The sequence below is a fragment of the Pyrus communis genome, chromosome 15 (genome assembly GCF_041283825.1).
Source record: "Pyrus communis isolate YQ-2024b chromosome 15, ASM4128382v1, whole genome shotgun sequence".
In the NCBI taxonomy this organism is placed as follows: Eukaryota; Viridiplantae; Streptophyta; class Magnoliopsida; order Rosales; family Rosaceae; genus Pyrus; species Pyrus communis.
The window spans coordinates 41,023,174-41,046,420 of NC_142579.1; the positions used below are offsets into that span (position 1 = coordinate 41,023,174).

Below are 23,247 nucleotides of genomic sequence, written 5' to 3' on the forward strand. Positions count from 1 at the left end.
TTAACCAATTTTGAGGGGACTTGAAGGAGCAGACTCAGTCCGGAGTGACTAGAGTCCAAATGAAAGTACTTCTAACTACTCTTTTTCTTGCAGTTTCCTGCACAAAAAGGCTCATTCAAGGAAGGAGATTGTTCGGAATTGTGGATCGAGAGATCCAGACAGTTCAAGTTTTTAGATTTTTGTAAAGTGAGTAGTGTGATCAGTTATTGGAGGTTGTAAGATTGAAATTGAGTGGCCGGATCTCTCGATCCACGGGATCCGAACACAAAAATCCAAGGTGGGTCTCAATCCTTCATTCAAGGTCCTTATTTTAGTCTATTGTATAGTACCTCACATTCGCTTGTATGTGCAAATGATTAAGCTTAGAAAATTCGGTTGTTAATTAGCAGTGTGTTGCTAGACTAGTTTTAAAGTTTAACACATGGTTAAGTTAGAGGTAATATCAGTATTGATTAGTAGCGAACCGGTACACTATCTCTTAAATTTTTAATATTTTAACTAGAATATGCACTAGCCAATGAAAGATTACAGGAGCGTAGAGGTTAACCTAACATTCATCAAGTCAAAAAACAGAAGAATCCCCACCATGTGCAAATATTCCCTAAACTTTAAGCATACTCCACAACGCAGTCCACACCTAATTTTGCGGTCATTATTTTCTGCGGGTATATGAATCTGGATTAAGCACGCTTACCACTAAACTAAACCCTAAATCTTAAATTAAGAGCAGCTAATCCAATCCAACATTTCAACTTCTGCACTTAAAAACAGAGTTAAGTTATACTTTCCCTTTGGATTCGGCTCCTATTTTAATCACCCATTTTAAATATTTTTGATGTTTTGGATTCTGATTTTTTTATAAAATTTAGATTGTCAACGTTAGGTACTTAGGTTCCATAGTGGGTGACCCTCAAGTTGAATGAATTCATATTTGCAACAACTGAGTAGAGACTACTTCAAACTTAACAAAATGACAAAACATTTGGTATGTGCGGAACTACTTTTGAAATGATTAAAAACGTTTTAAATTTGGAAGTTTTTTTTTTTTTTTTAAATGACTGAAAGTGCTTTTAGAACTAATCTAAAGTAAAAATGTAAGTGAATCTTGAAAAAAACCCTGAAATGACTTTTTGCAAGAAACATATAATTTGTGCTTATTCTAAAATGCGCTTCACGTGATTTTGAAACCCAAAATCACTTTCACTCATTTTAAAATCATTTCCAAACAAGTCATAAACTCTAAATAATAAAAACCCTCCTAACAATATTTCATAGTACAGTTAAAAAGTAATTGGATTATAAAATAACTTGCAAATGATAAAAGTGAGTACGGATTATAAAATCAGTTGGAGATGATTTAGGGAAGAAATCAGAAATGCTTCCATTTTTATTAAAATTTTCAACATGCTTTTCATAAAATAGTTACAAGCGCTTCTTAAGGAGTGAAAGTACTTTCATTTTAAAATGTTTAAAACAGGCCTCATTTACGTGTAGGCATTAGGCAGTAAGGTTAGGAACGAAAAACATGAGTTTATTGGGCCTCTTAATATATTTGATGGGCCTACTTAGAAGCCCAGTGTTCAAATTCAAGTTAGGCTTTACCCCTTTTGGCCCAACTTATGTAGGCTGAAAAGAGCCGTGAGCTTTTGTTTGTTTTTTTTTTTTTCCCCCTTAAAAAATGGAGATAAGTGGTGGCAAGCCACGGATATCGACCCTTTCATAAGGAGAGATTTTTCAGTATAACCGGAATATGAAGTAGTACACCATATGTTACTATGCAAATGATGAGATATTTGTGTTAAAAAATTAATAACTTAAAAAGTAAAATTTCATCACTTATATAAAAACACATAATGTACCATTTGTATTCCCGTCACAATTAAAAATTTCTCCTTCCGGAGACCGGAGAGACTCACAAAGGCATTTCAACCTCTCTTTGATCATAAGCCTGACTTTCACACTAGCAGTTTCAAACCCAAAATCCGGAGCTTCTCTAGTGCACATGTTTTATATACACAATTATTTCTTAACCTTTAAGATCAATCTGAACGGTCGACGTTAACAACTGGATCTTTACGACCCAACCAATCTCCCTTATCCAAGGCTTCCTTTTCTCCAAGCAAAACGGATCAGCCACCATCTTGAATCTTTAATTAATAATAAAAACAAGATAACTATTTGCACGCTCTTTGATAAAAGGCCTTGATGGATTTAAATTGGGAATTAATTTGTAAAAGGGGAAACCTTTTTGACTTTAGTTTTCCAATTCCGAGCCATTTCCGCGCCAATTTCTTTGATTTTTTTTTTTTCTATGATCGTCATTGTTATAAGGTTTATTTGGTTGAAGAGATATCGTTTGATTCAATCGCGATGTGTCGGAAACCGAAAGGGTAGTTGGCGATGGCAGACGCCAGAGGGGAAGGGAGGAGGGGCAGACGCCAGAGGGGAAGGGAGGAGGGACAGCGCCAGAGGGAAGATGGAGAACTATGGCCATCTTCAATCGAATGAGGGCCAAATGGCTTTCTTTAACCCTATAGTTTTACAAAAAATTATATTTTAATAAACAATGATATGCTATATTTTATATCATCTCCAATCGAGGTTTAAGGACCATAGGCCAAACATTACCCTTTGTCAAAAAATCATCTCCAACTGAGGGGGCTAAAGGGTCATTGGTCAAACATAATTTATTATTCTAATTAAATAAATATGATTAATTAAATTAAACTACCACATTAAAATAAAGTTTTTGAACATATTTTTGGTGCCACTTGTTGCCAAATGAATAGCCTCCGGGTTTCTTATCTTTACATAATCTCAATAATTTTTTTGATATGATTTCGAGTAACACATGTCGCTAACGTGAGTAACTATCCATATTTCTTATCTTTATGTAATCTCAATAATTTTTCAGATAAGATTTCGAGTGACACGTGTCGCTAAAGTGAGTAACCTTCCAAATTTCTTATCTTTATGTAATCTTAATAATTTTTTGGATAGGATGTCGAGTGTCACGTGTCAATATGTAATTGGTTGTGCAAATTTTAGATAGAATTCTTATTTACGTGGTACTTTTTACATTTAGTTTTCAATGTTGTAGGTATTTGTAGAAAAAAATTTAATTTTTTTTTTTTAATTTGTCCAAATTTTTTTTTTTTTTAATTTCAACGGTAACCTGACAGCAGCATGACGTTAGCTAGCCGTTGTTAACTGGCGTCATGCTAACGCCAAATAGCCATTGACATTCAAATGGGTTGAGCTGGAGGGTTGGCAAAATGTCAAGCTTAACATTGTGGAGTTTGAGGGTTGGAAAAATGTCAAGCTTGACATTCTGGCACTGGAGGGCTGGTTGAAAATGGCTAGCCCACTAGCCTGGTTTGGGGGTTTGGGCTCGATGGGCCCCACAAGCCCTTTGGCCTAGCCCTCAATTGAAAACGGTTTTTGTGTCATTCCAAATTATTTTTAGCCCTATAGCCCTTTGACCAGGTCGATTGGAGATGACCGAACGAGTTTTGTTAACCCGGCGACTTAAGTTTAAGTGTCAATCTCATTCGTCCATATTAATCTAACGGTCTTTATTTACATGTGTAAGTAGTATGTGCATTAGAGAAAACTTGTAAAATATTACGCACCCAGAAGATTATTACCAAACTAACGGCCCAACATCTAGTGACAAAAAATAAGCACCCAAAAAGATAGATAAATAAAATATGAGGACATCGGAACAACTATGCTTTATTTTTTTTATTTTTTTTAACAAACGATATTATTTATCCTGAAGGGATGTAAAGTGGATTAGACCTCACAATGAGATAATAATAATGTGGTTCAAATTCGTCGTTGACGAGAATCGGACTCAAGACTTTTTACTTACTAGTAAATAGGAGTATCACTAGACCGTAGTACTAAACGAGAACAATACTTTACTTTTAGATGTTTAGTCAACAATACTTTACTTCTATTAAGTCACGGATTTCCACTTGATCTCGTGTGATTTCTCCGGATCCTTCTTCCTATAGAAAACAGAATAACATTTCCATCAAAGCACAGTGAGACTTGACAAATTAGGTAAATTATAGTTAATGAAGCTCCACATGTGAAGTATCCAGACTCAGCCCCCCTTCTTAAGCACTCTCAAAGCTGCTAGATTATGTCCTAATTTGGTGAAACCACTGCCTGGCCCATCCCCTACCCAACAGAAAATTACGTGACTAATGACTAATTAACTAATTAACATAGATGATTAGTACCGCTTTTCTCATAGATTATCATGCCACATTATTGTCTCCTCGGATTAGTTTAAAGAGTAATTGTGATTAGGACCATGTGGATATCTCAACAACTTGTGTAAACAAGCTCTGCTGCACAGGCCCCAACCATGTGATTATTGGATGGGGGAAACAAGAACACATGAAGTATGAGACATCGAAAAGATCAAATTCAGTTTGTGCCTATTGGATGGGGGAAACAACAACTTGTGTAAACATGCTCTGCTGCACGTTGCGAAAATTATTGTGTAATACTAAAAGACAATCATGCAGTATATTCAATTCACACTTTATAATATAGATGAATAACGAGTCCATAACTATTTAATATAACAAGTTCATGTTTTAGAGTTAATGACCGATTAATATGTTTTAATAACAATGAAATAATTATACTATGTGACGGTGATTCAACATGATAGTAGTGTTATTGTGAATTATGTGCTCATAAACAGTTTCAAAGTATTTTGGCATTGCTGGGAGAGCAGGCCATCCACCAAACCTTTCACTTCAGAGACTTTTCTCACTCCCTACTCCCTTGAAACAAAGCAATTTGCGTTTTGGATTTTTGCATGCTTTGCACTTGATCTAAGACACCTTAAAGGCCAAAACAAATGATAATTCCCATTAATTAGAGAGAAATTTGAAATAAACAATTAAATATAAATTTTGTTGTTGGGTTATGAAAAGATTGAGCACCAAATATGATTGTCTCTTCCCCAAAAAACTATTCCTTCATGAGATTCTATACACCACCATGATTGGATACACCATCATTTGTTTGACTGCTTTTTCTTGTGATCAAGATCTCTCCTTTGACTCTTCCAGTCCTCTCTCTCTCTCTCTCTCTCTCTCTCTCTCTCCTCTTCTCTTTCTCTCTCCTGGTGTGAAATTCCAGGGAATGCCTCTGTTCTGTTCTCCAAAATGCAGGTTTGATCATTGTGGTCACCCAAATTCCGTACGTTGCATGTTTTTACCAAAACCCTAATGAGTTGATTTTATTGATGGAAAGAGCAGAAGAATTACTGCTTAAATTATCCATAGTTTTCTACTTTTTACCTGGAAAAATGCTCTGGAATGTGCAAAAAAATGGTGGAAAAGTAAGAGCCAAAACCCATCCATTTCAATACTAATCAGGTTGTCAGATCAATCTTCAGTAAAAGAAGTGCTTGTTGTCTAAATGGGGAATTTCCTAGAAAACTAATGATTCGGTCTCGTTTCAACTGGTAATTTTGCAACATATGCTCTATACGATAAGAAAAATTTACTTGTAATGAATTAACGTCGATACTATGGTTATAATATTTCAAATCAATCATGTTGTCATGCGTTTTAACTTAGTGAATTAAAATATCCAAACAGTTGCATTTTCGTTGCACGGGGAATTTGATGAAATGGGGAAAGGAGTTTTAGATCAGGTGGAAATTGATCATGGTCCCCAGGAGAGTTCTCAAGTTTCAAACAATTGATGATGGTGAACTCACTAACTTTGGTCATAATTTAAGCACTTTGGTAAAAACAAAATAATTAGAGTAAACAACTTTAGTTTTTGATGGTTGTGGGGAGCAAAATCAATTCCCAAACAGGTGAACAATCATGAAGTTTTCACTGATAGAGATGGGACAACACACATGCATTTGGTTGCATAAATTAAACAGAAAAGTTGGGATTGCCATTTTGGTTGAATCCAGTAGGTATAATTAAGATGAACATATTTTATAAGCACTCTAATTAGTTGGATTAAGAACTGCCAAAAAAAAAAAAAAAAAAAAAACCCTTGTTTACTTTTTTTGTTTATCCAAACAAGGTTTTGTTTTTATTTTACAATAATATTTTACACATCCCGGTTTAAGGGAACAATTTACTTACATTCGTAAGATGTTATTGTGTATTCTTGAACAATATCCCGATGTGCAGGAAAGTCTCTCTTCTTGTGAGGGGCTCGTTATATGTATACAAATACTCCAAATTGTTAGTGGATTCAAATAGCAAGGTATGAGAAAGTGTGTCCATTTTTTTCTGAATAAATCGGCAAATTCCCAACAAAAAGCCTGCTCATAAGTTGGTTTCGCTAGGGTTCATAAGTCAAAACAACTTTAATTATTTTGCTTCTTAAATTTGAAGATAAAAAGCCAGAAAACCATGCGTTGTCTGGAAGGCCCTAATTTAAAACAATTACTTTTCACCTGATCAGTGTGATAACTTTTCTGATGAGATTACAGTACCGTGCACGCACTAGCCACGGCACTGAGCAATTATATTATTTGTTTTCTTGGAAAGATTAAAGGTGCACAAGAAAACTGCACGGCACTGAGCAATTATATTATTTGTTTTCTTGGAAAGATTAAAGGTGCACAAGAAAACAGACAGTGCTCTCGTTTTCTCCCTTCGTCCGGACATGGAAACTGATATTTGTATGTACAGCAGTACAGGGCAAACTAATTCGTTGAATTTTCTGCATTCACTTTTATACGATCTTCGAATTTTCCATGTACTTCCAAATAAAATAAATAAAATGAGTGGCTAACAACATCGGTTCTGCAACTTTCAGAAGAAATCCAAATCACTTGCGCTTACTGCGGAGACGATGAACTGGAAACAATTAAAACCATGGATAATTAAGCATAGAATTAATAATAACAATAATGTACAAATAGCATCATCAAATGGGTTGCTTAGAAGGTAGTCCAAATGGGGTTCTAAATCTAATGATGCAGCCGAGGACTTCAATTTCTAGCAAGTTTGAGAAAATTGGGTTAAATCTGCTGCATGAGTTTGCATCGGCAGAGAAATAAATATAAGGCCTTCCGGTCGGAGTTTTTGGAATGGTTCTAATCAGTAACGTGCATGAATGGATTAACGAGATTTTCACTGTTCTTGTCTACTATCCAGCGAAACCACAGCAGGGAAGCGGGCGGGCAAGTAAAGAAGTACACTTTAGGTAGGTTGTGGTGGCACAACAGAGCATAACTCAATGGACCCGTAATGCAGTAACTCCTCAATCATCTGCTCAATGTGATCATCTTCAAGTGGCTTGAACTGCTGGCTGCTGCTCTCTACTTTAACTTCCCTCACAACCCAATTCTCCTCTCGTCCTTGCTGAATTTCCGGTCTGATCATCTCTGGCATTTTCGCGCCCGATGACACTAAAGTTTTCGGTTTTTTTGGCTCTTGTAGTGAAGTTTTGGTCATTTGGAGTGAAGCCATGTAGCATCTGTGCAGTTTTGCTGTCAAAGTTGCCGAGAGAAGTTTGGAGGCCGAGGACTGAGACGCATTTGGGTTATAAGGGAAGTTTGTTCTTGCTCTCGGCCCGCACATTAGCCTCGCCGCTTCGTCGTAAGCTCTCGCCGCGTCTTCCGCCGTTTCGAATGTTCCCAGCCAAATTCTAGTCTTCCTGCACAAGAAAAAGAGACGTTTCGCTTAGTTTCCAAGTTACAACCAGAAACGCGAACGTAAGAAACTGTCATGTTTTAAAGCGTGGACTTACAATAAAGGGTGGCGGATCTCGGAGACCCAAGAGCCCCAGTGCCTTTGTCGGACGCCTCGATATCGCTGTTGCGGTCTCGCCATTGCTGTGCAAAAGAAACGTTTCTTTTAGAAAGTGTTTGTGAAAATGCCTCAGAGAAGAAATGCCAAGTGAGAGGAAAGTTTGAGGGGAGAGGGGATTTTGCAGTTGGGTTTGTCAGACAGATATAAGGACAATTTGGAGGCTCCCTCCCTCTCCCTTTTGTTTTTCTCTAAGGACTTGGGTCCCACAAGAACTTGGACTCTAGGGTTCTTTTTCTCTGTGTCTTATTATTTACCAGTTGGCTTCAAACTTTTGCTGCAAACTGATGTGATTTTTTTTAACAAAAATCCGAGGGGAAAGTTTCAAACTGAACCAAATTCAATTCACATGGCTGTAGTATTGTAAATTGGATTCGATTGGAATTCTGTTGCTTTTCATGGACCTTCTATTCCTCAAGAAAATCTAATGTCAAAGTCCCCCGCAGATTCTTCATGTGAGTTCGGTTCGGTCTAAGCAGGAAACAAAAAGACAAAATAAATCATATGAATTTTTACATGTATGCAAATAATTACAGAGTATAATAAGAATGGCAACTCCTTTTTTTTATGGTTATGAACTTTATAATATTCATTATTGTATTAATAATTTTTTTAAGGAATCTTGGAGTTTCAGTTTGATGTATGTTTTGATAATATCAAGTTGCACAAACTTGCAACTGATTGCTTATAGGCAATGATCAAAACTGATAGGTTTGCATGCTCTGTTTTTTGGAGGGTAGACAGTAAAATTATTGGTACCACAATATGACTGGGTCAAGCCATAATATGAGTGAGACACATTGATTAAAGATTCATGAACCAACATAATTACATGTAGCTGAATATGAGCGTTTAATTCAAAAGAAAACTAATGAAAATGATTTGAAAACTTTGAGTTTTAACTATAAGGACAAAATAAAAAGTAAAGTGAATAGTACCAAGTTTGACTTTTTAGTGTAAAAATGTGATTTTTCGTTAAAGTGAACAGTACTGTGAATTTTTGTTAAAACTCTCTTAATTCAACACGCGTGACGGAAAATCACTAATTGGTAAACCTAATACGTAAATAACTTGCTGTGAAAGGTGTTAAGGTGTGAATATATAACTCAAAACTAACGACAACGAACATGTAACAATCTCAATTTTCAAGTAAACAAATCTTCGGCCTTATTTTAAGGATCAATTTGCAGCTAGAGAAGAAACCAACTTGATATTTGTCATATTGATTGTACTGTTCTGCATCTTCAATTTTGAAGTAAACAAAAATTGGAGACATTGGAAAACGGGAGCAGACAAAAACCAATGTGTTGGTGTGTTTCGGATTGCCAATTTGCCATGCCCCAATTTGTAAAACCGGGATTCTCCGTACTCAGATGCAGTGCATAAGCTGCTGTAACTGCCTTTTTTAGAGATTTTCTTGCAGGATTTCCGCAAAAATATCAGAGGATTTTTTTGTGTAAGAAATTAATTTAACTTGGATTTTTTGACGAGTATTATTTTTCCATGAGTATCTATCTCTCTTTTCCAAGTTGCTGCAGCTATTCATGACTTTTGTGTTTCCTTTTTTGGAGGCATCAAGAGTGAGCGTGCCCATTGGAAACCACCTTCCAGTTTGCAGATTAAAATTAGTTTTGGTGTCAAGACCTCTTGCATTTCGACACGTGGACAGTGCAAACCCTATAAACAAAAAGGTAAGCGGTAAAGGTAAACGGTAATGCTAGACATATCATATTTTGATCATACTGTCTAAAGTTACCGTTAGACATTCAAGTGTTGTTGATTAGTCTTTGTCTTATGGTAAAACCTACTTTTGTAGTATGTATAATTAGCTTTATCCGCAATAACATTGAGGATTAACCAAAAGGTGCCAATCTTGACTGATTTTACATCATACGTTCAACAAACATGATTGACCAGAATTAGATTCGAATAACATTTTCGTCACATAAACTATGACCACACACACAAAGAATTAGACTTGACGCCCTTGTTTGATTTCACTCGCACATATATATAGGCTTTTGAATTTTTTTTTTTACCATTGTACCATAATGAATTTTCTTGATCGGATTGAAAAAAGAAGCAAGAAAGAGGCGGACCCAGTTAAATAGTAATGCTAGATCACATGTTGCTCGTACCACCTGGTGTCACCGTTAGACATTTCAATTATTGTTGATCGGTGTTAGTCTCATGATGAGACCCATTTTAGCAGCATATATAATTTAGCTTTATCCACAATAATATTGTGGATTAACCAAAAGAAGCGAATCTTGATTGATTTTGTATTGACCAAAATTAGACTTCACGTGCTTACATGACTGATTTCAGTAACATTTTTGTCGCATTAATCGTAATCATGTGCACAAAAAACACACAAAAGCAAAAAAGTCGTACGATTTGTTTGAATTCACTTGCACATATATAGGCTTTTGAATTTTTTTTACCATGGTACCGTAACGAATTTCCTTGATCGGATTCAAAAAAGAAGAAAAAAGATGAGACATTTTGTGAAAAGAGGAAAGAAAAAGGGGGAAGAGGTGGTAAGAGCAAAGACAAAAAGAACAAACAGCATGTTAGCGTTAATCTTTGTCACTAATCATCCTGGTTTACAGCTAAACCTTGGGTTGGAAAAATATTTTAATTACGCGGGAAAGAGGCGGGCCCAAGATGGAAGCGCGTGGTGTGGGACCGGAGATGGTATAACACGAACGTGGGTGATGGGAGCAAAAGTTGAAGCAAAGAAGCAAACGCTTGAGACGGTTTTTCTGGGCCATGACGCGGTCCAGTCCAGAAATGTCAATTTGTCAATTTTGGACTAACCCTCTCCCGAGTCACATGCAAACACATAAATCTATTTGATCCGTTGAATTATAATCAAGTTTAAAGGACATAGATTAAATTTTTATTTTGTTTGATGGCTATAGAAACATTGAATGTTGTTATCAAGGGATATCACAATCCTTGACAAAAAATAGGAATATCATAATCCTTTTAGACTAGGTTTTTGTTTGTTTTAGTGAAATGTTATGATTTGTAATTACATAATATATATTTATTTGGAGACAAACTTTTTGATACATGTTTTTGAGTGATCTCGTTCGCAATGTATTTTAAAAATTCAACCGTTTATCTTTTATGTATTTATTCAAATATCATCTCTATAAACAAATCATCCAAATCCGAAGTCATTTCACCATTGGATTAAATTTAGTATTTATTTGTATAACTGTTTTTTAAAATTTTCTTCATTTCAAATAAATATCTTAATAGTTTTAAATTTATGTAATTTTTTGCAAGGATGAACTAAGATGTCTTTGAAATAAATTACGGAATGAGAGCCATAAAAATACGTGTCAAAAATGTGTTTCCACGAATGAGATGGAACTTTGATAAGTTATCACCCTACTAAATCTGATTACAAATTTTCAAGTACACTTTGTAGTATTGGAGACACGTATGTGTTAGTAAACGCAAATAAAATTTTGAAAAAAAGAGTACACTATATACCGAGAAATTAAATAACACAAGTGAAATCATAAACAAAAATAATTGAAAACATCAATTTTAGTAGATAAACATGTGATTAATTAATTCATGTATCGAACCCGAAACATCCAATGCGTCATGTGATTTGCTATGTTGGTAACCAGCTTTGCATGCCCACATGCGCTACTGGTTTTTGTGATTGTGATAGGTACCGTATAAATGTACGCGTCGTCCAGCGAAATGTTTGTCCCCGCATCCCATGGGATTTTTGCACCACTACCATCTACTCTCGCTTCATTTCAAACTTTGGACAACACAGTCACAATCCCGTCACATCATTAGCATAATACAAAATTGCAATCAAAATGACATATGTGCCCATAAAAACTGAACTTTCTAACCCCAAGACACCAACCGCGTTGTTGATATAGTACAGCGGGATTATAATTGGGGGAAATTCATACCCGAGATCTTAGGAGAGGAGATTTAAAGATGATTTCGAATTTTAAGCTGAATACTTGTAATTGTGCGAGCTGTAAATTACTGTACGAAGTTACATACAATTTAGACGTAATATGTATTACCATTATCGGGGCAATTAAAAAGCCACAATAATTAGTCAAAGATCAACCACATGTTGGTGTAGTTGTGTGTGAGTTGCGTAGAAGGAGAATGGAGGGTCAGCTACCATGCATGCGTCATGCATGTGGTTCAATAGAAACTCAATATTTTGTCGATTGATCAAATACAACACGAAAGTTAACTATGTTGTGACTCTAACAATTTGATACAATCATCAAATTAAAATTAGATAAGTCTGATAAATTATTCAGTACGATTATCACAAAGTATTATATACATATTTGGTGATAGAATACTTTAAATCTATGAAATATTAACTTTGTTATAACTCTTGAATTAATAACATTACGTGTAAGTATAATCGTCACACTACAAAATTTTATGTGATTATAGACGAGTTGTCATACTCCATGTGTGAGTGCGACCGTGTCTTTGGGTTTGGTTGTTGTAGAGTTTGGGCTGGATGGTTATACGCCTCCATGTCAGAATCAAGCTGACTCCTGTTTGGGCTTATTTGCTAACTATTATTTAATTCTCCGTTATTTTATTCAATTTCGAAGGTCAAGTAAATGTTTTTTTTTTTTTTTAATACATCGATATTTTTATATTAAGAGGAGAATTTTAGTTAAGCCACACAATGAGCAGCCTAATTTGATATCGAATTCGCCATCCACGAGATTCAAACATAAGATCTCTCACTTTCAAGTAAAGGTGAACACTGCCAGACCTTAGTACTGAATGGTTAAATAGACAATTATTTTTCAAAGTTCAAATTTCTCACCCAAAAAAAAAAAAAAACACGCATTGCAAAAAAAATAAATTACAAAGTAAAATGACTAAGTGTGGCACACGACATTTTGTTAACTCGGACGAGTATTAAAAAAAAAAAGAAAAAGAAAACTCATAAGAAGTTACGAACCTTACTGGGCATTGGGCTTGGAATATGTTGTAGATGAAGGAAAGTATTATGTAGAGCCCCATAGAAGCTGGGCCTTTGAACTGACATTCACCGACTTTAAATTGGTTATGTTTTGGGCCACAAATAATTGAATTCCATTTTTACCCTTTCCTTGTATTAAAACTGAAAAGCGCTCGTCTTGTACAGTCTTGGCGCTGTTAGGGTTTCGCTGTTTTGCTCTCCGCTGTAAATTTCGCGGCGCATCTCCAAGCTCGCAAAAATGGTGACTCACTTTCTCGTCTCTCTCTTTCTGTATATTGAATTACTGGAAAATGATTGAGTTTCTGATGTGGGTTCTTTTGGTAAATACGCACAGCCGTCGCACAAGAGCTTCATGATCAAGAAGAAGCTGGCGAAGAAGATGAGGCAGAACAGGCCCATCCCTCACTGGATCCGTATGAGGACCGACAACACCATCAGGTCCATAAATACTTACTCTAATTACTCTAATTATTTCGTAATTCTCATTTGTTTTTTCTTGATCGGTTCCCAGATGCTTACGGTTTTTCGATTTTGTTCGTGTTGTGGATCAGGTACAATGCGAAACGCAGGCACTGGCGCCGCACCAAGCTCGGATTCTGAGGTGCCTTGCTCCCAAATTCTCAATGGAAATTAAGCATATTTTGTAATTTTGATTTAGGGGTTTTAGTTTTTGATTCGGACATGAAAATGTTTTGTATTTTTTCACAAGTGCTTTTGGCTTCCCCTTTATATATCTGCTGGAGAATGTTGTTTTCCTTTTGCTTGGGTTCTATGAAGTTGGTATAGACACCAAGTGTTTGATTGGTAATTAGGATTGGATAACTTTAATATTCAAGGTAGTCATGTTGAAGGGATGTGAATTCATTTTTCATTTGCCGGGGATTAGAAGGACATCATTCATCAAGTTAAACTTATTCCTTTAAATTCCCAGAATTTCGTTCGCCTCTTTCTAATTACCTTGTAATCTCCTCCAAATGAAAATCCTTCGCCTCTTTCTTCAACATACGTCTCTCCCAAAATGGAAATCGTTCGTCCCTCTCTTCAACATACCTCTCTCCCAAAATGGAAATCGATCGTCGCCAATGTAATTACTTGATTGAAGTGGAAATGATTACGTAATTACTTAATTACGGAAATTTGAATGGAATATAACAACAGAGGGTACTTGGCAGTGTCTTACTAGTTAAAGGGGTAAGTTAGTAGGAATAAATAGTTGACTGGGTAGCTATTTAGTACTACGGTTTAGTGATATTCCTCTGCACTTGTAAATGAGAGGTATTAGCTTCGATTGTTGCCAAACACGAATTTGAACCACATCATTGTTAATCCATTGTGAAGTTTAGTCTACTTCCCCATCATTTTAGTATAGATAATTTCATTTATTAAAAAAAAAAAAAAATTGTTGGGCGGGTAAGTGACAGTTTTGTGATAATTAGGGGTTATTTGGCACTCTACTCAAATATGTAAGTTAACGACCAAAAAATCTCATCTATGGCATCGATTATAAATGCCAGTGTGGCCATGGCACGGCGAAGAACTTCATCAACCCCTGGTTGCAGTGAGACCTGTTGGCTCCCTGACCACAAGCAAAGTAGTGTGGCCTCCACTGGTTCAGCACGAACTTAAACCCCTGGCCGCCTCCCTGCGTAGCTTTTCCCACCAGCTTTTCCCTCCGGAAGTCACATGTTATGTAGCTCCACCGGTCCGGTAGGAAGTACACGTCATGAACGCCGGCATTGCTTGGCGGACTGTACTTGAAAACTGCACATCAATAAAATGTGAAATATATAAGGTACACATTATGAAAACAGGAATTTTCTCCAATGCAAGATAGTTACGGGATGTAAGTAACCGGTTGATCGGCACCACACAGCCGGTTGACTAACCTAGCGTGTCCTTTATGTAAAAGGGGCCATTTTTGAGAGTCCAGTCAGTGTAGTTGAAGCCGAAACGCCAACCTTCGGAGCCTCCTACAACGACAGTTTTAGCCTGCCCAACCGCCAACAAAGAGACAGCGACGACAATCAAAACCAGCCCTTGTGAAGAGAAACTGGAACCCATCTTCAAATTCCTGAACGAAGGATTAGAGAAACGTCATTAAGGTGGAATTAGTGACTAATGAGGTTGAGGTGTTGAGGAGTATGAGCAGATTGGTGGGTTCATATACTACATTTTGGTCACATGTTATGAAGCAAATCGGCCGGAATCGCCTTATTTTCTCTCTAGGGTTGGGTATAAAGTGAAAAAAAACGTGGAGATTTTTAGTCATTCTAAATTTACATTTTTGTTGATAAAAAACGCAAAATTTCTCAAATATTTTATGCTGTCTTTTGATTTTCTTCTCATGCCAATGTCATTATTCAACCATTTAGGATGGGAAAACTAGGAGGGGGAATGGTCAGCATAATGTTGACGAGTGGGTTTGTGGTTAGAATCTTGGCAAAACTCCACTTAAGAGGACAAAAAACATGTTTATGGGTATGATTAGGGAGGGATTATGGTCTCTAGAAACAACTAAACGTGGGTTGGTGCGCAGGCGACCGCGGTTAACCTAAAGAATTCAACGGAATAATAACTTACAAAATATTTATAACTCAGTTGGTTAAATACATTTAATTCTTTATCCGGCTTGAATAATTTCATGTTATTACTTTGTGCTTAAAGATAAAGTTGATGGCCCAATTATAAGGGCGGATATTTGGGCCCAAATTATTATCAGGCCCAATATCGATAACGAGATACTGAAGCGCCAAGAGCTCACAGGACAGGACAAAAAGATTTTATTTTATTTTCTCCTCTCCCTCTCCCTCTGTCTCTCTCTCTACGCAACGGAATACTGTGGTTGAGTCAAAGGCAAACGATTGAATCCTTGAAAGTAAAAAGGGGTAGGTAGTCATACTTCATTAGAAACTTTTACGACGTTGTATTTCAATTTCTATACTTTTGTGATCTCTGGGATTTTTCTTTCCACCATCAGCTAGTTTACCAAACATTTGATTTTTGGGTTTTGGGTTTAGGGTTTTATAGGATTTATGGTTTTATGAGAACCCATTACCCAGAATTTGGATTCTGATTTGGGCACAAATGCTCATTCTCTAGGGTTTGGACTCCAAGGGATGCAAAATTTGGAGGTTCTGTAATTCAAGAGATCAAAATTTAGAGGGGAAAATGGGTTCTACTCCAAAACAGCCTTTGTTTTGCCTAAAATGGCCATGGGACATGAACCCGAATCCGAAATCCAACACTCATAGCGTTTGCTCCTTTGAGGGTCCTTGGCTGTTCAAATCTGTGCAAACTATCGGGTCCCTTGCTTTCAATTTCGTCAGCTCAGTTTCAGGCTCTTCGATTCCGTTGATCAACAACTTAAAGCCCTTCCGAATGGATGCAAGAACCGGCCAAGGTAAGACTTTGAAGTCGAAAACAGTGTTGAGTCCGGAAGAGCAGGGGGAGGCGGAGCATAGGGCGTTTGCCTCGGCATTGGCAAGTGCGAAAGAGGCTACGGTGGTTGAGTTTTATTCACCCAAATGCAGGCTGTGCAATTCTTTGCTTAATTTTGTCGTGGAGGTTGAGAGTCGGAACTCGGAGTGGCTTAACATTGTTATGGCAGATGCAGAGAACGAGAAATGGCTTCCCGAGGTACCCTTCATCCTCAACGTTTTCTCTATATATATGTTTGAAGTGATTAGCTTGTTCGATTGCGTTATGTGCTGATCACGGTGTCAAATATTACGGTTTGAACAGTAGAATATTGTCTGATAATTTTTCTATCGCCGGAAATGCAGCTCCTCCATTACGACATCAGATATGTGCCTTGCTTTGTTATACTGGACAAGAAGGGGAGGGCGCTGGCGAAGACCGGGATTCCGAGCAGTCGACTGCACGTAATAGCAGGCCTCTCTCATCTTCTCAAGATGAAGCGTCCTCACAAAAGTAATAGCTGATCGAAATATTCACTCTCCACTCATCCATTCAATTTGATGTAACCATGTCTGTATAGGCAGATAGCAGATTATACCGCATGCTTTGATTACTCATGGGTAAGCAGGCGATGATGTAATGCTTGTTTTCGGTGTAGAAACTTGTGTTTTTTGCCAAACTTTTATGATGATTTTTGTTGAAATTTCCAAAATTGATTGAAAACCGTTTTAAGTTTCATATTTCCTCATGCCAACGTCTTTTTATTTTTTACTTTATTTTATTTTATATATTTTTATTTATTTTTTAATCTCCCTTTCTTCCTGTCTGTCGTAATTAACTAATTAAACCACCTTAGCGAACAAGGAAAAGTTTTAAGTTTCCTATTTCAAAAGGCGCACACACACGATGCAAGACGCTACATTCCTCACAATTCTTCTCCATAAACCGATCGATCTAAATACCAATTCTACTACTCTCCCTAGAGGCCATCACCCTCTCTTCTCAAAATCCGAATCCGATTCGCAGCCAATGAGTTCGTTCAGCAAAAACCGAGTCGCCGCCAAGGAAATTCTCCGTCAGGCAAGTGAGCTCCAGGATGCTAGTATGTTCGGACCTCCCAGGCAGAAAACCAGAGACTCCAGTGAGCAGTCCTCTGTCAAGTTGGTGCTTCGCTACGATGAACTAATCCAGAGTGCTAGAGATATTTACGAACAGATGGTACAACGCCATCCCGAAGAAGCCAGGAATTGGATTCGGTATGCTAACTTTGAGATGATGAATGGCGACATTGCAAGGGCGAGGAATGTGTTTGAGAGGGCAGTGAAGAAGGTACCCCTAGCCGATGATGAGGTGGAGGATGATGATGACGAGGCCGAGCAGTTGTTTGAAGCTTTTGCGGAATTCGAACAGTGGTGCAAGGACACCGAGCTGTGCAAGCTAGATGTCGAGGATGCAAGCCAGATTTCTAGTTCCTCGTAGCATATTAAATTTGTTTTAATATGTGATGTTTTACTCCAAAAAATTAAATAAACTAAAATCCTTAAACTGCAATCACTCTGTTCTGCCTAGAAAAGCCTTCCCCAGCCTCGAAGCAACATTTTCGGAGCTCGGGAGAGTCCTTAGGTTTCCAGCATCCGACATGTAAAAGTAATTGTAGTTGATCCTAGTAACCAAATCTGCTAAATGAGGAAAGTGCCCGACGTTGAGCTTGAACGAAAGCACCTGCATAATCAGCACGCAACCAAACGAAACGTTAGATGCAAATCATAAGAATCGCGTATGAATCAGAACCAAAACAAAGAGAGAAGATTACTCTGAGCAGGAAAGCAATGCAATCATCAAACTGCTTATCAATACGATCGACTTCCATTTCGCATTTGGCCTTAATTGCAGAAACTGTTCCGCCACTAAGCGTCAGTTGTATAGAATAGAAGTCCAATGCTAATCCCAGGATGTTGTTTATCCTGCTTGCTATGAGAGCCCACTGATGCAAAATAGTGTAATAAACACGATTCAACTTCCTGTCTTCATAAAAGATTATTTCCTAGTTCATAAGTTCTCAAACAAAAGAAAATGCGCACCAGCTTATCTGGAACTACAAAGCACTGCCGCTGAATTGTCAACAAGTACAATTCATGTACTTCTATGACTTCGTCCAGAGATCGAGCGGCTGCCATACCTTCGCATAGTTCACGCCATGCATTATGATATACCTGCTCACAAAGGACTAGTCAGTGATCTAACAATTCCATACTCCATACTCTTTCCGGACAACAAAAATATGATGATGCATAAAAGGCCGAATTCCTCATGAAAATAGTTTCCGTATATATAAAGGGAAAACAAAAAACATAGGGAAAACAACACTTACTCTGTCCATCACATACTGGTGAAAAGCATCGACAAAATGGAGAAGTTTTTGCTCCACTAACCAGTGACGCTTGTGGTTGTTTGCGGCACTGCCTCTACCCTGCATGGGGAAACAAGAAGCATCAAAGCCATTGATTTATAAAGACATACACACATACAACCCTTGTCATTAGGCCAAGGAGACTTATCACTCTCCTAATTAATCCTTAAAGGAGATAAATTATAACCTTCCACATCCACCTTCGAGCTTTATCAAGTACAAATTTTGCTCGCTTAACTTTCAACAAGAACCCCATGACCTACAACAATTTAGAACAATTAGATAACACGTTTAGTCGTCAGACCACCCAATTGGTAATCATATCTTCCCTCCAAAGATAAGATCCCAAGTGAAATCAAATCACCTTTCCCCCAAATGCCACATTGATTTGAGAGAGAGAGAGAGAGAGAGAGAGAGACGAAATATAGAACCAGAAGCATAAAATAACCTGGTTATATTTCTTGATTGCCTCTGCGTTTGCAATAAGTTCAAGCGGCCAAGAGACCTTATATGTGAAGTTTAGCAGATCAAGTCCATCCATTCCAAAGCTCTGAACACGACTTTTACGAGGAGTTAAGGGAAGGGAAGCCATCTTAGGTTGCTCATTTCCATTTAAGTCGTGATTTTTGGTGAGGGATACAATCAATGAATCAGGAAAACTTAGTAGCACTCCATCAGCAGAGTTTCTTATAGATTCCTGCAGTAATAAGAATAGACATTACAATGTTATAGTATAAGTAAAACAGTAAAAGTAGGTACCCCAAAACCGTGTTTAACTCAAAATAGGAAGAAATTCTACATTGGATAAAGTAAGCAAACCTGCAATATCGTGTTTAACTCAAAATCATCATCCCATGTTTCTCCTTTATCCAGCTTATTGAATATTACAGTCAAGAAGTGCTGTAGCAGATCACCTAGAGATGGAAAGGAACCAGCAAACATGTCAAAGTAATCGGAGATGTCTATTAATAGACCAGGATATTTGAAGTTCAACAAACAAGATGATACCTGACCCTAGCAAGAAAATCGCGCGCAAGACTGCTAGTTCATCCATCAATTTCCAGTCATTCATCAGTTTTGACAAAATATGCCTGCCAATACAATCCACCTATGGTAGAAAATAACTTTTTAAAATATGACACTCATGCAACCACAACAACAAACTGATACATATTTTTGAGCAATCACCTGCTTCTGCATGTAGACAGTAAGACATTCCTGCACTATAACCACCGGAAGTGGAGTACTTCTTGGTTCAAAATGTTGAATCCAGGCAAGAACTCTTGATGGAAGGGTGCTATTTTTTTGGAAAGGTAAGAGCTCTGACATACAGAGCTCATCCTGTAGCCAAGGAACTACAATTAAAAATACATCCAAAGAATTCTAATAATATCTACATCTAGACAAATGCACATAGACTTTCAATCATACCTGAACAGATGGTAGAAGAGTAGGAAAAGGAAACAACGATTGTAACATAAGTGAGTCGTCTTGTGAACGAAGATATTCTGATTCACCAAAGCGGAAACCAAAAGTATAATTTGTTCCTTCAGCCAAAGAAGTTGATCCGCTCTCCACACCGAAAATAGCCTTTCGTAAAGCTTCATCGTTTAAAGGGGGCAGACATAAATTTCTGGATAAGTTCAAGGATTTCCATGCATCCCCATTCTTAGAAAGGATCTTTTGGCAGACTGTTAGAACTGGATTTTCTTGACAGAAGGATCTTGAATGAGGAAACCCATTTACCACACCTGCAAACATTTTCTCTTCATTTGCATCTGTAAATCCTTTTCCATTATCACGTGCAGACTCTGGTTCAGTTACTCTTTTCTCTGCCAGTGTATCAACCAAGAACTTACACCAAATTTTCTCCGAGCATTTTACTGGCACAATCACACTATCATCACTCTCCACTTTTTGTTTAGTGGATATATGTTGAAAGATATGGTCACCATGGCCTATAAGGCCTGCTAACGACACACAGAAAACTTCTGACAAAGTCAAACCTGCAATGCTTTGCCCATGGTAAACACCTTTATTAAAACTTCCAAAACCATCAACCTCAGAGTCATTTCCGTTTCTATATACAACTGAGGATGTCATGGGAATATGCCGGATCAGCTGTAACGATTTTCCAGCAGAAACAATAGACTTAGCTATGTCCTTAATAAACAATGGACATGATTGAAGGTCTTTATTGCCACATTCCTTTCCTTTCATAAAACTTGTCACTGAGGCAGAGGTCGCAACATCTAACATTTGATACTGTACTTGCCTTAATAGATAACTCTTCTCCCAAAAGTCAGCCTCATCAACAGATATTGCTTTATTAGCATAAAAGAACATCTACAAAGACAGGAGCAACCAGAAAAATGTTCAGAGAGGAGAAATCTAGGACAGCCCACTTCAACTAGAAAACAGATTAATATTTAGTATTTACTGCCTATACAAATTGTAAGATAACCTATCATCGACAATACTATAGATAGAAGAATCATATGGTATGCAAAATAAAATAAAATAAAATAAAATTGGATGCATCACCAAGCACATGCAAGTTCGAATCACATTTACCTCCTCATATGGATCATCTAGTGTTCCTTCAAAAAGCCACGAATCAAGACCCTCAATATACGGCAATATACTTCCAATAAATAAATAAAGAAGCATCTCATAATCTTCCTCCTGAAATTGGCATGAGTACCAAATTTGGATTACATAAACCAGGTGAAACAAGACAAGAGGACTAAACTAGAAACAATAAAGGTTGTTGAATAAATGAAGTACCAACCTCACCACCTCGCACTAGACACACTTCATCCAGCTTCTTGTAAAGATGGTCAAGGATGTGAACAGCCAAGTAAGCAGCGGGAAGAGACGAATTAGACTCAAAATACACCTGTGGGATGGCACCATGCACTATTTGCAACAGATACTCAGCACCTGAGCAGAGACTAATATCAATAAATTGTCATCAGCGACATCATTGCATGAAGATATCAACACAAAACGTGAATTAAGAAGTTAACGACATGGGCTGAGGCAATGACCTCGAAGGTGAAAAAATGGAGCATAATAAAATTTTCTAATTTTGATGAGCTTTTGAGTGGTGATTGTCTCCAACAAAATGTGACAAACTATAACTATTGGCATCCCTAACACTGATAGCTAACAGAATACAAACCTAGACAAAGAATTGGCCAATCCCAATAACGTAGGGGTTGTACTAATGCCATCTTCTCTTATCTTCATTTCCTTCTTTAAAGCAATATCGCGCAACCGCTGCCCAATCACAAAGTTAACATGGACTTATAAAAGAGTAGTAAAATCACAATGACTAGAAAGTAGCAAAACTTCATCCAACAAATTGAATCCCAAATATACCTTAAGCCACGCAGAAACAGAACATGCAAAAGCCCTCAAAGTAGGCGGGGGTAATCCAGCAGACTTCTCGATTTTGTTGACTATAATTTCCACCAGTTGTAAGCATGTTGCAGCATGCATAAATTGATGAACAAGGGCGTGAAGACTCGAATAAGAGAGGTGACTGACATGTATCCCACTCCTGACTTGAAAAGAGTTTCCATCTTGGTCCCAATAAAATAGTGAGCTAGAAAAACCTTGCAACATTTGTAACACGCTCCGAACCTTGGAACCGAAATAAGTAAAGGGAAAAATTTACATTCGGTACATTTCATATATCAGTTTTCAGAATTCCTATCTTCCAAATAAACAAGCCCCCTTCTTTCTTATTGTAACATTTGATCGAAACTATCGATTTTCTCATCAATCCTATTAACTTATAAGGCAACCATGACACCTCAATTAAGAGACTGTATGGAACTGCACCTGGAGGGAAGTGCTTTCCCAGGATTCAATAACATCCTAACAAAAGCACTTCCACCGAAAGTGTTATGAGCAGGAGTGCTTCCTAAAATAGCAATTCCAAACGGTCCCTAAATCGTGCATTGGGTAGTAAAACCTAAGAAATTTAACAGCAAAAGATGAGTACCAATTCAAGTTCATTGGTCCTCAAGGAGGTAGCCGGCGTTGCAAAATGTATGCCATCGGAGAAGACGCTGTAAAGCCGATTGATCAGCCCTTGAGAAACTTCAGCATTCCCTGCGTCTGCCGGAAAATCAAAGGACGAAATAAATTCCATGGAAACTACGACAACGATGATATTAGGAGCGGAAAGGAAAATGGAATCGAATACCGTAGCAAAGAGGCTTCCCCATCGTCGAAATTGGGGCTTCCGGTGGCGAATTAGGGTTCCGGCCGCTAGCAGTGGCCGCTAGATCGGCTGATTGGAGCTGTTGTATCGGTGTTGCTGTAGCAGTAGCATTCCCATTACTCTTTGAGTGAAATTAAACCGATTAATTTCGAAAAGAAAATGAAATAAAAGAAATCTAATTATTTTAAAAGGGAAGCGCGCAATACTTCACCCGTTAACACGTACACCCGCTTTTTCTTCTCAAAGCAAAATAATAAATAAATATATTATATTATAATATAATTAGTTTCCCATTTAAATTGTTTTGCAAAAATTCTCGGATTAGGAATCCTCACATCTTAGTCATTCATCATCGTGTATTATG

General features: G+C 37.4%; 5 protein-coding genes across 7 annotated transcripts; 2 read left to right on the forward strand and 3 right to left on the reverse strand.

The window, feature by feature from the left end:
* Window positions 1-6,861: 6,861 nt before the first annotated feature.
* On the reverse strand, window positions 6,862-7,955 carry LOC137734068 (ethylene-responsive transcription factor ERF003-like). Its single transcript, XM_068473336.2, has 2 exons — window positions 7,756-7,955; window positions 6,862-7,662 (listed from the first exon to the last, which is right to left on the reverse strand). The coding sequence occupies exons 1-2, from the start codon at window positions 7,836-7,838 to the stop codon at window positions 7,206-7,208; spliced, it is 540 nt and encodes a 179-aa protein (XP_068329437.1). The 5' UTR covers window positions 7,839-7,955; the 3' UTR covers window positions 6,862-7,205.
* Window positions 7,956-12,927: 4,972 nt separating this feature from the next.
* Window positions 12,928-13,577, forward strand: LOC137734075 (large ribosomal subunit protein eL39z/eL39x). Its single transcript, XM_068473348.2, has 3 exons — window positions 12,928-13,063; window positions 13,157-13,260; window positions 13,374-13,577. Exons 1-3 carry the CDS (start codon window positions 13,061-13,063, stop codon window positions 13,420-13,422), a joined length of 156 nt encoding a protein of 51 aa, XP_068329449.1. The 5' UTR covers window positions 12,928-13,060; the 3' UTR covers window positions 13,423-13,577.
* LOC137748352 (uncharacterized) lies at window positions 12,990-14,883 on the reverse strand. Its single transcript, XM_068488500.2, has 2 exons — window positions 14,709-14,883; window positions 12,990-14,583 (listed from the first exon to the last, which is right to left on the reverse strand). Exons 1-2 carry the CDS (start codon window positions 14,881-14,883, stop codon window positions 14,324-14,326), a joined length of 435 nt encoding a protein of 144 aa, XP_068344601.1. The 3' UTR covers window positions 12,990-14,323.
* A 718-nt stretch (window positions 14,884-15,601) lies between these two features.
* On the forward strand, window positions 15,602-16,979 carry LOC137734060 (Thioredoxin superfamily protein). The gene is made up of 2 exons (XM_068473323.2): window positions 15,602-16,458; window positions 16,605-16,979. Exons 1-2 carry the CDS (start codon window positions 15,991-15,993, stop codon window positions 16,761-16,763), a joined length of 627 nt encoding a protein of 208 aa, XP_068329424.1. The 5' UTR covers window positions 15,602-15,990; the 3' UTR covers window positions 16,764-16,979.
* Window positions 16,980-17,097: 118 nt separating this feature from the next.
* LOC137734004 (uncharacterized) lies at window positions 17,098-23,055 on the reverse strand. Of its 3 annotated transcripts, none has more exons than XR_015956836.1 (17): window positions 22,866-23,055; window positions 22,662-22,777; window positions 22,034-22,297; window positions 21,834-21,931; window positions 21,441-21,603; window positions 21,224-21,334; window positions 20,081-20,995; window positions 19,838-19,990; window positions 19,658-19,757; window positions 19,469-19,563; window positions 19,098-19,346; window positions 18,837-18,908; window positions 18,611-18,709; window positions 18,321-18,452; window positions 18,053-18,223; window positions 17,720-17,961; window positions 17,098-17,193 (listed from the first exon to the last, which is right to left on the reverse strand). XR_015956836.1 is itself a non-coding variant. In XM_068473246.2 (16 exons), exons 1-16 carry the CDS (start codon window positions 22,885-22,887, stop codon window positions 17,791-17,793), a joined length of 2,931 nt encoding a protein of 976 aa, XP_068329347.1. In that variant the 5' UTR covers window positions 22,888-23,055; the 3' UTR covers window positions 17,098-17,790. The 3 variants fall into 3 exon arrangements, 1 of the variants encoding a protein (XP_068329347.1); XR_015956837.1 differs by having other exon boundaries at window positions 21,441-21,592; window positions 22,866-23,033; XM_068473246.2 differs by having other exon boundaries at window positions 17,098-17,961.
* Window positions 23,056-23,247: the final 192 nt, after the last annotated feature.

Excerpts from the sequence above, each read along its gene's own strand:
- LOC137734068 (XM_068473336.2), bottom strand. The coding sequence starts at position 7,838 with ATGGCGAGACCGCAACAGCGATATCGAGGCGTCCGACAAAGGCACTGG. Across the intron at positions 7,663-7,755 it reads GAGATCCGCCACCCTTTATT|GAAGACTAGAATTTGGCTGG; the intron begins GTAAGTCCACGC and ends TTTCTTGTGCAG.
- LOC137734075 (XM_068473348.2), top strand. Across the intron at positions 13,261-13,373 it reads AGGACCGACAACACCATCAG|GTACAATGCGAAACGCAGGC; the intron begins GTCCATAAATAC and ends GTTGTGGATCAG.
- LOC137748352 (XM_068488500.2), bottom strand. The coding sequence starts at position 14,883 with ATGGGTTCCAGTTTCTCTTCACAAGGGCTGGTTTTGATTGTCGTCGCT. Across the intron at positions 14,584-14,708 it reads TTACATAAAGGACACGCTAG|TTTTCAAGTACAGTCCGCCA; the intron begins GTTAGTCAACCG and ends ATTGATGTGCAG.
- LOC137734060 (XM_068473323.2), top strand. The coding sequence starts at position 15,991 with ATGGGTTCTACTCCAAAACAGCCTTTGTTTTGCCTAAAATGGCCATGG. Across the intron at positions 16,459-16,604 it reads ACGAGAAATGGCTTCCCGAG|CTCCTCCATTACGACATCAG; the intron begins GTACCCTTCATC and ends CCGGAAATGCAG.
- LOC137734004 (XM_068473246.2), bottom strand. The coding sequence starts at position 22,887 with ATGGGGAAGCCTCTTTGCTACG. Across the intron at positions 21,604-21,833 it reads TTGGCCAATTCTTTGTCTAG|TCTCTGCTCAGGTGCTGAGT; the intron begins GTTTGTATTCTG and ends TATTGATATTAG. Across the intron at positions 18,453-18,610 it reads ACCAGTATGTGATGGACAGA|GTATATCATAATGCATGGCG; the intron begins GTAAGTGTTGTT and ends CTTTGTGAGCAG.